We start from the raw sequence: 15,481 nt of genomic DNA, 5'->3' as shown, positions 1-15,481 counted from the left end.
TAATCTAGACTTCTTTGCAAATATCTCTAGTCTAAAATTCAATCACAACAAAACTCAGGCACTTCTAGTGAACAAAAATGTTACTATGAAACTTACATCAAAAAGAGACATAAACTGGGATGGCACGCATATTAAATATCTAGGTATCATTAATGAATCTAAATATAAAAAAATCACTCACATCTAATTACCAACAACTTATAAACTTAATTGCTAGTCTAAAAGACAGTTGGGAGAGACTCTTCACATTTGAAGACAGGCTAACTTTAATCAAAATTATACTGTTACGTAAAATTTTATTCATTGGCCAAGCTCTAATAATTCTCCCACCTGTCAAAGTTAAACAGAAAATTAATAACTTATTACTTAACTTCCTTTGGTATCCCAAAAAAATCAAGAATTTCTCTTCTCTGTTATATCACAAGCTGGGATGAAGGCGGTATAGGCTTTCCAAATATTGATTTTTATTTAAACTCCATATTTATTAACATGGTGTTGCTTTGGAATAATGCTTCTTATACATATATTGGAAATAAATACATAAAACCGTACTTCTTAATAGTAATATGACATTGCTTGAACCATATACTCAAATACATACAAACATTTTTATATAGATTTTAAAAATATACATTCAAAGTAAAAAGGCAAAATTTATTCTCACACCTCTTATAAACCAAATAATGCTGTTTAAAAAGCTTATGTTTTCTAATCAATTCATTAAGAATTTGTTAATAATGATGTTTCCTGTTGCTTACACATATTAATGTTTGATATATTTTGATACTCAGAAAATGTTCGAATTTAAGAAGGCTGACCTATTATAATGGAATCAATTTCTTTCAGCTAATAAAATAAGTTTTGCAGACTATTTGATCAGCAGATATACTTTGCAAAAATGACAATTGGCTGGACATCCAAACTTGTAAGGATTTTATACATGCTAACCTTGTACCCTCATTAGAGGGATACAATAAAAATAACTTAAAAATATTGGATTTTCTCTCAACAATTATTAATAGCTCACCCAAGAATACTTCTTACATATCTGTCATTTATAAAATTCTCAGAAATTATTTTAACAAAACAGATGTTTTTTTTTTTTGGAATTATTCAAGTGAAGTTAATAGACAATTATTCTCAGTAAAAGATAAAAAACTTTGTTTACAATCTGTGAAGGAATTCACATCTTCCCTGCTCTGGCATGTATGCACATGGAAATTTTTATATAGATTTTTTTCACTCCACATAGACTAGCAGTAATGTGCAAGAAAGATGAAATGAAATGCTGGAGATGTGGAAACTCTGATGCTGACTGGATACATATGGTTGTTAATTGCAAAATAATGTCCCCATTTTGGTTAGACTTTAAATATATTTGTAAAGCTCTATGGAAAGACAACTGTATAATTTCTGACTCCCTTATCCTTTTCACTGTTCCTGAAGTCATTCTTAAAAGAAAAACATTTTTACTATGGATTATTCTCTCTATAGCAAGGAAATTTGTTACTAAAAATTGGAAATCCCAATCTACTCCTGTCTTTAAAGTTGAGTTTATTCATCTTGTGAAATACATTTGTAAGAATAAAACTGCTACTATAAATGCAAGGACTAACAACATAAGCCATAATTTAACTGCTTGGACAAAATTGTCTAATCTGTTAGAGAAATATTAAGTGTCTTCCTATGTATATTGCTTTTTTAGTAGTTATGGACATTGTATATAGTTTATTTGTTTTTTTCATTACTATACTGCTAAGTTATTGTGTTATAAAACAAATAAAACATTTTGGGAAAAAAAAGAACTTGTCAGAGATTTGGGATGCATGGCTATGCTTAAAAAGGCCCTTGTGGTCATTAGTAAACACCGATGAACCTATGGTGGGGAAGAGACAGCTAAGCATATAAGAAAGTAAAAAAAAAATAATTGGATTCAGACTGTTTTTTTTTTTAATCAATGCAACTTTAAATATTTGGAATAAAATGATGCACTGATTTATATTGCTTACACTGCACAAATGCCCATCAATTGAATTGACTTGGGCTTCTATTTTTTTTTTTTTTTTTTTTTTTTTTTTTTTTTTTTGTACTGGCAAGGAATCGAAGTCCTGTAATGAAAGAAAGCACACTAGTGTTTTGCCACATTGAAATACAGGTACACATTTTTGTAATGAAAGTGCTAAATGATGGTTGCATAAAATAAGAGTTTTCAGTTTCTTGGGGTATGTTTGTACATACAGAGATGGTGATTGTTATATACTGTTTGTTTGTTTACATTTGTTAATCCATAAAGGGAACAGGACTGAGGACAGTTTTCCACCATAACCTTAGTCAATGGAAGGATTGAAAAGTTATAATATAAAAAAAAACTAATGAGCTGAAAAACTGAAATAAACAACAGATAGTGATACACATTCAAATGTTTGAGATGAAAAGCCAAAGTAAATTCTGTTCTTGTCAAGACACAATTGCAAATTTTAGAGATGCTCACTCAGAATAGAGTATATGGGAGAACGAGTTTGGCAATTAGTGCTAGTTGTTTTAGGGTATACATTTGTATGTCAGCATTTAAATGAATTTGTCTTCAAAAAAGATTGCTGACAGGCCATGCTGCTTTGCCAGGGATAGTCTTCAGCTGTCACCTCTAGGCTTTCAGATATTATCCAAAACATTATCAACCACTATAGTGCCTTTTTAGACATTGCCAAACAGATAAACATTCCAACATAAAAAAACTACTCAGTACAAACTAACTGTGTTACTGCTCACTGCTATGAGTCTCAACAAGAAACTGCACTTCCTGAAAACTCTCCTCACTCTGGAGACTGCTGACATTTGTGCAGTTACTGAAACATGGTTCAAAGCCACAGAAAGCACTCTGGCAGTGCATGGCTATAATTCTTTTCATACATTCTGACCACCCACTGAACATGAAAGTACAAAACGCAGAGGTGAATCTGTCTACATAAAGGATAAGCACACCTCAAAGCTGGTCAAACAATATGACAGGCTTGAGCTACTCCATCCTCAACTAACCATAGGAAAAATGCATTACCATATTTTTGCTAGTTATAGGTCCACCACCATGAACCAGGGAATCCATACATTATACCTGAAGTTACTAGAATCACTCACCATCCAGACTAATAGCATACTTACGGGATGATTTTAACTACGTCTCCATTAACTGAGGCATATACAGTCATGAGCATGCAGGCACAAAAATGTCTTAACTTTGTAAATCCAAATGCCCTGGACAGCTAGTCTGGATTCCCACTAGGGGAACAAGTATGCTAGATCTGGTACTCATGAATATAGGAAAGTACTGCACACCTCTAGTATGATGTCCTCACTGGCAAGATCAGATCACAAAGCAATCTCCCCTGAAATAAATATAAAACTAGTCCCCTCCACCTAACCTCAGAAACTTCAAGAACATCTCTAAGGAAAATTACCTCCTGTTAAGGGATGGCATGGCTAGATTCCAAGCTCCCCCAAATCCAGAAAACACAGAAACCTATGCAGAGACACACACACAGAACCCTGTACTACCATATAAACCTCTGCATAGAAATGTCAGTACCAGAGCAAAATAAACCCTGTTCAAACCACAAAAACAAGCCACCCTGGTCGACCGCTGGTATTAATAGGTTGTACAACAAAAGAAAGAAAATTCTGTCAAAAAGAAAAAGAAAATGTGCACAACAGAGCAAAAAGTTCCTCATTCGTCTAAACAAGTGAATCAGGGAACTAGTCAAGTCTCTAAAAGCAGACTTTAAGTTAAAAATAGCCTCCAATGCTAAGGATAACCATAAGGCATTTTTCATTTATGTGTATAATCTTAAGGGCAACACTCATAAATGTATGAAATTAGTTATAGATGGTATCACCAATACTCAGCCAGAAGATATAGCAAATCTGCTGGCTGACAAATTTAGCTTAAATTTCACCTTTCCATCACCCCCAGTTCTCCCCCAAGAAATACCCTCCAGCACTCCACCACCAATTATTACCAAAAAAAAAAAAAAAAACAGATTGCCACTACACTCTCTAAAGTTAGAAACACAGCTTCAATGGGACCTGAGGATAAACAAGGTTGTCTCTTAAACAGCATAAATTAGGACTTATCAGATTTATCAGACCCATCAGGATCTCTACTAAACCACAGCCACCATACTAGCTTTGTCCCAGTAGAGTGGTGGACATCAACATTAATCCCTCTGCATAAAGGGGGACAATGTACTGACCTAGGAAATTACACACCCATAAGTTTGACTAGTCTTCTATGTAAGGCCATGGAAAGAATAATCCCAGACCTGATAAATAATGGCATAAGAAACCTCCAAACACTGGACCCAACCCAGTTCTGCTTTGTCTAGTGCAGACTGTGCCTATTTAATCTGGTGGATTTCTTTGAGAAAGTTACTAAGGCCATGGATGAGAGTAAACAGCACATACCACCTACTTCAACCTGGCCAAAGCATTTCACAGTTTTCCACACAGGTATTATAAATACACTCACAAAAGTGGGCACAAATCAATGCATCATCAGATGGATAGCCAACTGACTTATGGATAGGACATGTGGTTAAAGTGTGCAAATTCAGATTCAGCCAGAGGCCAGTTACTAGTGGTGTGCCACAGGGCTCATTGCTGGGACCACTCCTGTTTAGAATATACTTCTATAAAGTCAAGGCTAATATGAAAAACCGCTGGATGACAAAGTTTGCCAATGACTGCAAGGCGGAGGCAATCACTGAATCCTCAGCGATGGAGATATCCTTCAGGAGGGTCTAGATCAGAAAAATGATTGGTACCAGAATCATGGCCTAAAACTAAATGCGAAAAAAATACATTATCATAGCCTTTGGGAAGTCAAATAACCCTGCAAATTGCAACATCAGCAGCACACTCCTAAGAGTAGACTCAGAGGTGTTTGATCTAGGTACACAGATAGTTAGTAGCCTGAACTTTGACTGCCATGTGTCCAGAGTGGTGAGGACGTCCTTCTATGCGGCACAACTTAAATGTAAAGGTATGGCATACAGGTCCAAGGGACTTACAGTCCAACTGTACTTAGCCCTCATTTGACCAATAATTGAGTATAATGTGTCACTTGGCATTCACTTGGTTAGGTATTTATAGCAGCTGGAGTGACCTCAGAGGTTCCTCACAAAGAAAATACAGGGTGTAAACAAGATGTTCTATGTGGGTAGACTAAAAGCCCTATCCCTTTACTCTGTCTCCTACCAACTATTAAGGGAAGACCTATGCCTGACCTACAAGGCACTCAAAAATCCAGCCTTGCTGGAGCTGTTACACATCTGCAAGTCAAACAGCACAAGAGTCACCAGATCTTGGTATCTAAACTTAGCAACTCAAACAAAACATGCTGACGAGACAGACATGTATCTCAGAGACTACCCCTTCTTTGGAACAGGCTTCCTATTCACATTAAGCAGAGCCCTTCCCTAATCCTCTTCAAATGTAATTTCAATGAATGGATTGGGAAGACAAATTCACATCCAGGGTAGTGTCTATGTCACTCATGGACAGAAGCTATCTGTAAGATACTCAAGGCATAGGCACAAGTCAATGCCATCCTCTTGCCCCTAGGTGCCATATAGTGGGTAAAATTGAGTTATACTGGCTAGGCTTGTAAGGGCTCTTGAGCCATTACACTAGAAATCTCCTATGAACCTATGAACCTATGAACCTATGAACCTATAAATGAATGAATGTAAAGAATGATGGTAAATGTAGAATGTATGCATGGTTGTTGGTTAGTAGATTTTGCCTGTCTGGTCCATCCTTTAATGACCTATGTGTGTGTCCATGGGTTGATTCCATATGGTTGGTAAGGTATACTACAGAATGGAACAAAACTCTGAATTGGCTGCTGTGGTGTTACTTACCCTGAGGTGCTTTTATCACACAATTTGACTGTTTTAAAATGCACAGGTTGCTAAGACATATGGACACATAATAAACTTGTACATGGTCATGTGGCCTTTGCTGACCAGTGGTAGATTGAGTTTTAAGCCACCACATTTCTTGCAGCTTAACATGTTATAAACAAACTCCGATTGATGAGAAATGAGGGTGTTTTTAATAAAGCCACATAGCGTTTCATCAAAAACTGGCTCTTTTAATGTACAGTGCTGCCACTCATGTATGACATTTTCATGATTTTACTACTAGTAACATTTGGTATATAACTCATGAGTAGTTCAGAGAAAGGTGAGGGAATGCATAGAGTACACAGCAAGAGAAGGTGACTGTGCAACAGCAGTCAAGTGAAGAAAGGAGGGTCTATATTATATCCTCGAATGCTTATAAAAGTGAACGCTGATTGATCGAACTTATTTTCGCGAAACTGCAAAATATCGAAGCAGCAGAAACTCAATTTTTTTCCTAGGGAAAGAATTCAGTTGTCCGTTTCTGTTGCTTCAGTATTTTCAGTGTTATGGTGGAAAGTTACCGGTCGGATTCAGGTAAGTGTGCGATTGTGTGGATGTGAGTGTTAGGCTGATTTAGGTGAGTTAGGGTTAGGGCTCGGGTTAGGTGTGTGTGCGATTGAGTGGACATGAGGGTTAGGGTGGATTTATGTGAGTTAGGGTTAGGGAGCGGGTGAGGTGAGTGTGCGATAGTGACGGACCTTAGGGTTAGGGTTTGGGTTAAGGTAAGTGGGTAGTTAGTGATATGTACATAGTTTAGTGTAGGGTTAGGTATCAGATTTTAGGTGTATGTGTGTGGATTTCTGTTTGTTTGGTGTGCTTGTGTTGTGTGTATGTGTTTTGGATCAGCGATTTTTTTCTCAGGGAAAAAAATCGCTGATCTGACAGTTCGAGATTGTAAGCTTTCGTTTAAATTCGGCCGATCAATCAGTGTTCGCTTTTTTAAGCGTTCGATGATATAATATACACCCAGAAAGGATTAGTGATGAGCTATATGGGAACATTAGTAAAATGAGACAGTGATAGCTGCAATGAACTGAAAACACTGGGAGACTGCCAGAACATTGAAACATTAAATGCTTTGTTGACTGTAGTTTCCCTAATTCTCTATTCTCAAAAAAAAAAAAACTTTTGGAAAGACATTCCTGAATGAGCACGCATAGCTGAGTCTCTGTAGTTGATATTCAGATTTCTGAGAAACCAGACAAGATAATGAAAAAAAAAACACTACCGTTATGTTCCCAGTAGTCCCTTGATGTCGTACAATGAGGAAAGAAATACTCAGTGGTCCTTCAAATCTTGATGGTTCTTGATATGATTTTGGAAATACAGATTCAGGGCTGAACTGCACAATTCCATTTGGATGTCCAAACTTCAGGATCTGAAAGAAAAACAAAACACTTTAAGTACAATAAAATGTGTTTGATTAAAAGTGATTCTTTCAGCTAATTCATTTTAAAGCTTCACACTGTAATTTAAAGCCCCACTTTTCAGCCATCATTGCTATCTCAGACTGTTTATGTATGGATGCCACTTGCCATATTACTGAATATCACGATCTGTAGAATGAAGGTATGGAACAGACATGGAGTCTTCAGTTAAATATGCCTAATTCATTATCCTGGCTCAGTGATAGCATCCAAACTATCACAAATTACTTTTACTTTAAACCCAGCTGTGTTCCACAAGACAAAGAATGTTTTTATCTGCTTGTACAAAGCTAGTCATTAATGAATAAGACCCTTTGCAACACCAAACATATTACACTGAATCTGCAACATCAGCTTTTCAGTCATAACCACCTTATGTGTTTAAGACATGGATGTCAAGAAATTTACCTTAAAAGCAGAATGAAGTGAACCTTAAGAGGTGAGTCTTGACACCCACGTCAAAAAAAAAAATATATATATATATATATATATATATATATATATATATATATATATATAGATATATATATATATATATATATATATATATATATATATTTACATAGTTATAACTGGAGAATCCTGATCATAAGTCTTTGTAATTCATGGAGAGTTTGATGCCCCAAAAATAAACTTGTTTTAAAAAAAAAGAAGTAAAAGAACATTAAATGTTTTACAGTCTTAAAAGCAGTAATACAGTTTGTGCTGCTACAAACACACATGCACAGCCCATATTTTTAGAAGCTTAGATACGCCATTCCATCATACTTTGCATTACATTGAAGTGCAAAGTACTTTATAGCTTTCAAAGCTGTACAAGCATTTATTATACTTTTCTTTGGTGACAACTGTATGTGCTGCAGAACAAAACTGAATCATAGCAGCATTAAAAGGGTTCATATTACGTTATCGAAACTTTAAAAGTTCGAACGCCATATGGTCGAACCCATATGTTCGAACTTTTAAAATTTTGAAAACAACAAAGAAATAAATAAAAAAAAGGAAAAACCTACCTACCCATTGTAAGAAGGGGGGCAAGCCCCCTGCACCCCCCACCCCCCCCGCTTTTTAAATATACCAACTCCAAGACCACACTATAGCGCAGTAAAGGGAAGTCTTCCCTTTCCACACTAAATGGAGATCGCCATTAACACGTTCGAACTTTTAAAAGTTCGAACATATGGGTTCGACCATATGGTATTCGAAATTTTAAAAGCTCGACAATGTAATATGTACCCGCATTAAAAGGTATACAAGACAATTCTGCTGTACATGGCATGCTGTCATTGTGTGTGTGTAAAACTTTGTTATGCTATTCCATCTTCTGATGTCATTACAGAACGTAATGCTTTTGTCAGGTTTAAAAGCTCACATTATTGGTGCTGATCTCTTCACTCTATATCTCGTCTGTCATTCCTGGCCTAGCATGGAATGCTTGAATATCTTTCCCTACTAATTGCTTTTGTGACTCTAGTGTTCTGCAAAATCTTAGTCTAATCTCATTGCTGCTGTTGCCTACATGTTATGTTCTATCATTTTATTTATCTGACGCATTTCTGAAAACACTCCTTTATTTCTTGACAGTAGTTCTCTTACTTCCTACTGTTGGACTCTTAATATTAAGCTAACTGGACTTCAGATAGAGTTTCTTTGGCCTCTCCAGTACAAACATCAGTTTGCAAGCTCATTTTAGATTTTTACTTCTTTCTATGGCTTCAGTACATGAATGTAATAGATTTGCTCTATATTTATCTTTCATGTGTATCTAACCATCACTGTATTTATTCTTTCAATACCAAAACATGGGCTTTGGCACTTTGCCAAAAAGTTGCTCTATTTGGATGTATTAATATTAATACCAGATATCCTAGGTTACATACCAGTGGCAGATTTAGGCATTGGTGCAGGGGCACATGCCGGCCCCTTCTGAAGCTGATCGGAACTTCATTAAAACAATAAAAACAGAAATTCACTTCGTATTTTGTTGAAATCAGAAAACATACCACCAAAATGGTAAATTTTTCCGTTTCAACTAACAAACTTTTTTCTCCTTTGAAAGTCACATGGGAGATGGAACTGCAATTGGAGGTTGCAGTCAGGTGCAAGGACGGCAGCAGGCATATGCTATGCACACTATGGCCAACCACTGGGTAGCAAAAAAAAAAATCGTTGGTTCACTTTTCAGCTTGCTTCCTGCTTTGCTTAGGTGAGTGGTGATTTGTGCAATGGTGACAATTGTAATTGGCTGCAGGTGTATTTGGTGGGCAGTTTAACTCCTGTTAAATACAGCTACAGTTGAATCCTTCTCTTGATTTTGGAGCTGTTGAGGCGAGCGAGCCATTACTCCATGAGTGACTGTGTGTCATGTAAGTCAGCTTGCTGTTTTTTTTTCCCTCTTCCTTGTTCAGCAAAGTTACTTTGGAGCACAGTAAAGTATCCAAAAATCCCTACAGAATTCTGTCCCATGATCTGTAACTCTCCTCTCATGCCCATATCCAGTAGATAAGGTAGGATGGTTCACATTTTAAATATTGGTCTTATCAACTTAGAAGGTTGCTAGAATAACAGGATGTCTGCTAAGTGCTAACATGTATTTTCTGAAGGATATAAAATCTGAAACTCAGACATAAGTCACTATTTAGTGACTTCATTCCTCAGCTGCAGAAGTGAGCAACAAGCCAAAGATAATATGAAGCAAAGATCTGGACACTCCTTCCCTCTTACTGCAAGGCATTAAATCTGGACAAATCCAAATATAATGGGGAGCATAAAATAGGGGTAGATTTTAAATATTGCTCTTATAAATTTAGAAAATTGCTAGAAAAAACAAGATTTAGTTGTATGTGCATCTTCTGAAAGATATAAAGTCTGAAAATCAGCTGTATGCCACTGTTGTTTGACTTCAGTCCTCAGTTAGTTGTCAGAAAACTGTAATAAGGAGCACCAATGATATGAGGAAAAGATCTGGATGTTTTGCAAAAATGTGGAAAGTTGAGATGTATGGATCCCTCCCCATATCAGATGCTGGGCTTGAGCAGGTGCTAATGAAACAAAAACTAAGCATGTGGGTCTCCCAAAAAATGCACACTAAAAGATGAATATGTAATAAAACACACAGTGGTTGAAACTATAGATTCATTTAAGGACCTGGGTATATGGGTAGATCCAGCTTTTGAGTTTTTCTAATCATATCAGCCAATTATTTAATAATTAGAACTATGGTTTTATAAGAGATTTATAAAGTCTAGGAAATCAGAAATGAATTCATTGTTCATAGGATGATAGTAGGCTATTGGCCCAGAGGCCATTATAAGCCTAGCCAAGAATTTCACCCATGTTCCCACAAAGTCAGCACCTGTTCATTAACTTGAACATGAAATAATATGGAAACCTTATAGGAAAACAAGCATGAGAAAAAAGGAAAGAGTCAGTGGGAATACACCAATGGTATCCATGGATGTGAAAATTTAAGTTTGCCTCATTTGTAAAAGGTACAGGGTTTGAGTCTGATCTCAGGTTATTGGCAAGGCTTAGCTTGGTATTCGCCTGTGAAACTATAAGATTAAAGTGGGTCAACTTGTACAGTGGGGCAGATATTTAAGGACACCGTATTCAGGTATACAGAACATTTAGAGACAACTACCTCTGGAAATTTTGTGGTTGACAAATAGAAAATCAGACAACCTATGTAGAAGATTCTATAACAATGAGAAGTATGCTAATTATTTTTCTCTCTCCACTGATGCATGAATAGACTACCAGATTACATTAAAGCAAGTACTAGATTAGATATTTTTAAGAACATCCTGGACCCATTATGGGATCAGCTGTTTTGATATATTAGCAGGCTAGAAGGACAGTGTTGCCATTCTTGAAATATCCACAAGAGCACTTTCTACTCATTTTTTTTTATTATGAAATATTTCACCTTGCATAACATCTAGCGAATAAACTACAAATTGGGGGGGGCAAACATATGTGATTTTTTTGTAGTATTTGAGTTGTATTAACAGGATTGCAGCCAAATCACTGTGTATCCTTTTACGGCTATATTATATAATCGAACTTTCAAAACTTCGAATCCCATATGTTCGACAACATATGATCGAAAATCAAAAGTTCGAATATATAATAAAAAACAAAAAAAACTAGCCTTAATGGTGCAGGCAGGGGGGAAAGCCCCCCCTACACACCCCACGTGGGGGGGGGGGCTGCACCTCCACACTCCCTACATAAATATACCAACTCCGAGATCACACTTCAGTGCAGAAAAGAGAAATTCTCCTATTCTGCACTGAACGGCACTGTTATGCTTAACCTTCGAGCACTTGAAATGTCGATCATATGGTGTCAACCATATGATGTTCTACATTACAAGCATTCGAGGTTCTAATAGGAAACCTCCTTTTATTGTTAGCCATGGTAGATGAATTCATGATTGTAATATGATTGCATTTCTTTTGGTGTACTGATCATGTAGTGGTTAACTTAAGGTTATTTTCAGAGAAGTCTGTGTTTTTTTGTAATTGTAGAAATTGTGTGGTGGGAGGAAGGTCAATTTCACCTCTGCATAAAAGATGGAATAAAGCCAGTGCCTCTGGATACGACTTCTAAGTTTATGTTATGGTACAAGTCCAATCCTGTAAAGTTCACTATATAACTATTTAGTGTTATTATGTTGTCTATACAGTGCCAACTATTTAAGCTACTAAAATTGTGAAATCAGATTCAAGAAACACTGTCTGGAAGCTCTGACCTTCTTGCACTCTGTATTTTATAGTTAAATATCTTTGTATTGTCAAATATCCTGTTGTATTGTGTGCAAATCATGTAATGAAAGTCTAACATGAAACGAGTTTTATTTTTTACAGTTTTTTACAATTGCCCCAGTATACATAGTATAGTATACTGCTGCATCTGGCCTTTTTCCTTTATAGCTGGTCTTCATTGTGTTACTGTGATAAAGTTCTGCTGAGAACACTGCATGCTAAACTGGCTGTAGTCAGTTTATTTATTTAACATTTTCAGCAACAGTTTTCTTTTTTTTTTCTGTAAAGCTATACTGCACTGGAAGCTGTGTGGGTAGTATTACAGCCTATTTTGTAACTGAGTGCCAGTCTGGCATTTTGCATTGTACGTTTTCATTTTGTGTGTAATGCTGATGCTGCGTGCAGTTTACAAATCTGCTTAATTTCAGTTGTAACATGCACTGGGTTTATTGCCATTACTGAAGGTGTAGAGTCAAATGTAACTGCATGCAGTGGTATGATTTTGACAAGCTGTTTTTTCTGCCTTGTATCTTATGAATAGTCTGTTGTGAAATATCCATGCTAACTTCAGTGAGAACAGTGAATCAATGCTCTTCAGCCATTACCTTAATTTCCCATTTGAATTGCATCAGCTGTATTATAGTTCTGTTGTCATTCAAGCTGTCTGATACTGCAATGGTATACCTGTGTTGGGGGAGGGGAGCAGATGTTGGTATGAAATGGGATGGTACCAACGAACAGGAAAGATTTGTATAGTGACCTAATTTGTCCTCTGAGTTTCGTGCTTAGATTTTTTTATCCTGCTGGATGTTGCACTTCCTAATTTTTGCCATGACTTTCTTCCTTTTGCTGTGCATCCTGTTGATAGGATACCACCAGGCTGACTTGTACGAATTTGTTCTGTGATTATTCCTGGTAAGCAGAAATGTCTCTGTGCCTCTAACATGGTTGTACAGGTCAATGTTCTTAGAGTTTTTGGTAGGGCATCAAATTTTGCCAGGTTACTACTTGATAGTAGGATGTCTGACTTAAAATGGTTTGTCCTCACCAAAGAGGACATTACATAGGGTGGGTGCAGCATTCTCCCATGCTAGTGATGACTACATCAACTTATGTTCTCACTCCTAGTGGCCATTTGGACTGTTGGGTCTAGGGTGCTTGTGTTGACAAAGTGCAGCAATCTCTGGGCTTGCAAGCTTGGGACAGTGTATGATTCCCAGTTTAAAGTAGGGTAGTCACCCATAAATATAGTATTGGGATGACTGGTGAGGAGATCCAGTAAACTGTGTTCCGCATTTCCTAGGTAATAGAGGTGGACCTATAGCTTCTAAGGATATAGTACGTGACTTTCCTATGGTAACTTGAACGTGGAGAAGCTGAAGCATATCTTGTTTGATCAGCCATGAGGCATGCTTTTGATGTAAAGTGACATCTCCAGCTTTACTTCATGCCTGTGCAGTAGCTGGTCTAAATGCTCAAATGTTTGCATTCTCCACAGTGGAAAAAAGCTTTTAGCAAGTACAGTTTCTTGTTTAGATTCATAGAATTGAGTGGTAACATATCTGCATTGTTTAAAACGTTATGGTGGTGGTTTTTGTGTGGTGTTTGTTAATGGACCTCTGTGGGACTGGCTACCTTGATGGGGTACAGGGGCTTGTTGCAGTGAATAATGGTTACTAAATGCCAGTTAAGAGTGACTGTGGACATCTCAGACTGAATTTCAGTGGGCTGGATACATTGAGGGCATGGCAGTGTGGATGCTTGGGGGTAGCACTACCAGACCTTACAGTACAAATTGAAAAAAGCTGTCAACACACTGAGTCCCCCATCTCTCATTGATCTGTTTCTAAATAATTTTATTTCTGTTTGTATCCATCTGTATCTGCTTTACCCCTTCTTTGTCACCCTATTGCTGTTTTAGCCTCGCCATAATGGCATTTTTCATCAAACAACTTGCATTCTTTCTCTAATTTTGTCTAATCTAAGGTTAATGTACCCACACCGCTTCTCTTACAGTTCTTTAAAGAACTTCACATTGTGTTCTTTTTTCAATGTCAGTCACTGCTACTGTCCCATTCTGTGTCTTGAGTCAGTTTTCTCTCATTCAGCTACTGTGCTACTCTTACATCTTGTTTTCCTTTTACCTACAAGAGTACCTTCATTCTCAGTACCTGTCCTTCTGTTTCTGTATCTTCCAGTGTCTATTTCAATTCCTTCCTCTTCCCTTTTATCATCTTTTTTCTGTAACATTTCAGATTCTTCTATTCACTTTTTACTCCCCTGCTGCCTCCATATTTCCCGTCTCATCTACAACTCAACCCTTTAAAGCAGCTTTAATGTAATTTCACAAACCTAATCACATGATCTTGTCTTTTTATGTTGTCTTCCACAAGCTCTTTAAGTCTCTCCTTTTCGATTCTGCCTTTGCTCCTGTGATCTCTATCTGCCTTCATTCCATCTCCATTCTCAAACCCATTGACCTGTAGTTTCTCATTACACTCATTCCTACTGTATAAAACAAAATTGCCTTTAACTTTTCATAGTTATTTCATCCAGCCACTACACACACAACTTCAATAATCTATCTTTCTAACTTGGGTTTTCTCCTTCTGGAGAATGCAAGTTGAGACTGCTTACGAAAGCTTTGAGTTTAGTCATTTGGTTCATAAATTAAATGAACATTTTCCTAATTTATCCAAACCTCTGTGCCTGGGGTTTTGTTAACAACAATAAAATAGATTTTGACTTGCAATCCTTTCTAAAATGCTGCAGTTGTTACAACATTTGTTACATTGCACATGACTAAATTGAGCATTTACTTTTTGTGATTTTTTTATAACATCTACTTCTTTACTTAACTGAGCTTCACTTTTTCCACAGAAATCATTAACTTAAAAAAAATAATCTTTCTCTGTTACTAATTTCCCATCCAGTTGGACTGCTTCCTAGGTTACAACAATGACTATGCCTTCTATGCCATGGAAGAGAACTGTGACTTGGTAAGGCAACCAATCATATCTTCCAGGCATGTATTGAAAATACTTATACTGGGTGTGCATGTGCTGTGTGCTGCACAGGAATTGCCTTTCTACACTACTACAGCCACAGCAAAATCTTGTACAGCTGAATGTATACTGCTTTCTTTTCACATGTGATGAAGAGCTTCTTATCCCGCTTTCCCACTTCCACTCCGGTAGTCAACTAACCAGACTGCGCCCCCCCCCCCCCCCCACTTTACAAATTCTTGGATCTGCCACTGAATACTCTAAATCAGGCATTTTATTATGAACTTATGATTGTATCTCCTGGGTTTTCTGCATGTGCT

The 15,481-nt window shown here is 36.9% G+C and overlaps 1 protein-coding gene across 1 annotated transcript in view; it reads right to left on the bottom strand.

Annotated features, from left to right (window-relative positions):
• ADGRV1 (adhesion G protein-coupled receptor V1) overlaps window positions 1–15,481 on the bottom strand; it is a 3,979,741-nt gene that overhangs the window by 2,195,467 nt on the left and 1,768,793 nt on the right. Inside the window, exon 69 of the mRNA XM_044064182.1 lies at window positions 7,189–7,338. Coding sequence (XP_043920117.1) covers window positions 7,189–7,338 — 150 coding nt within the window. The remainder of the gene's footprint in view (window positions 1–7,188; window positions 7,339–15,481) is intronic.

This window comes from Protopterus annectens, chromosome 2.part2 (assembly GCF_019279795.1).
Source record: "Protopterus annectens isolate FY-2018-M chromosome 2.part2, PAN1.0, whole genome shotgun sequence".
Taxonomy (NCBI): Eukaryota; Metazoa; Chordata; order Ceratodontiformes; family Protopteridae; genus Protopterus; species Protopterus annectens.
Note: the sequence above shows the minus strand (reverse complement) of the source record. Positions and strands in the feature narration are given on the sequence as shown.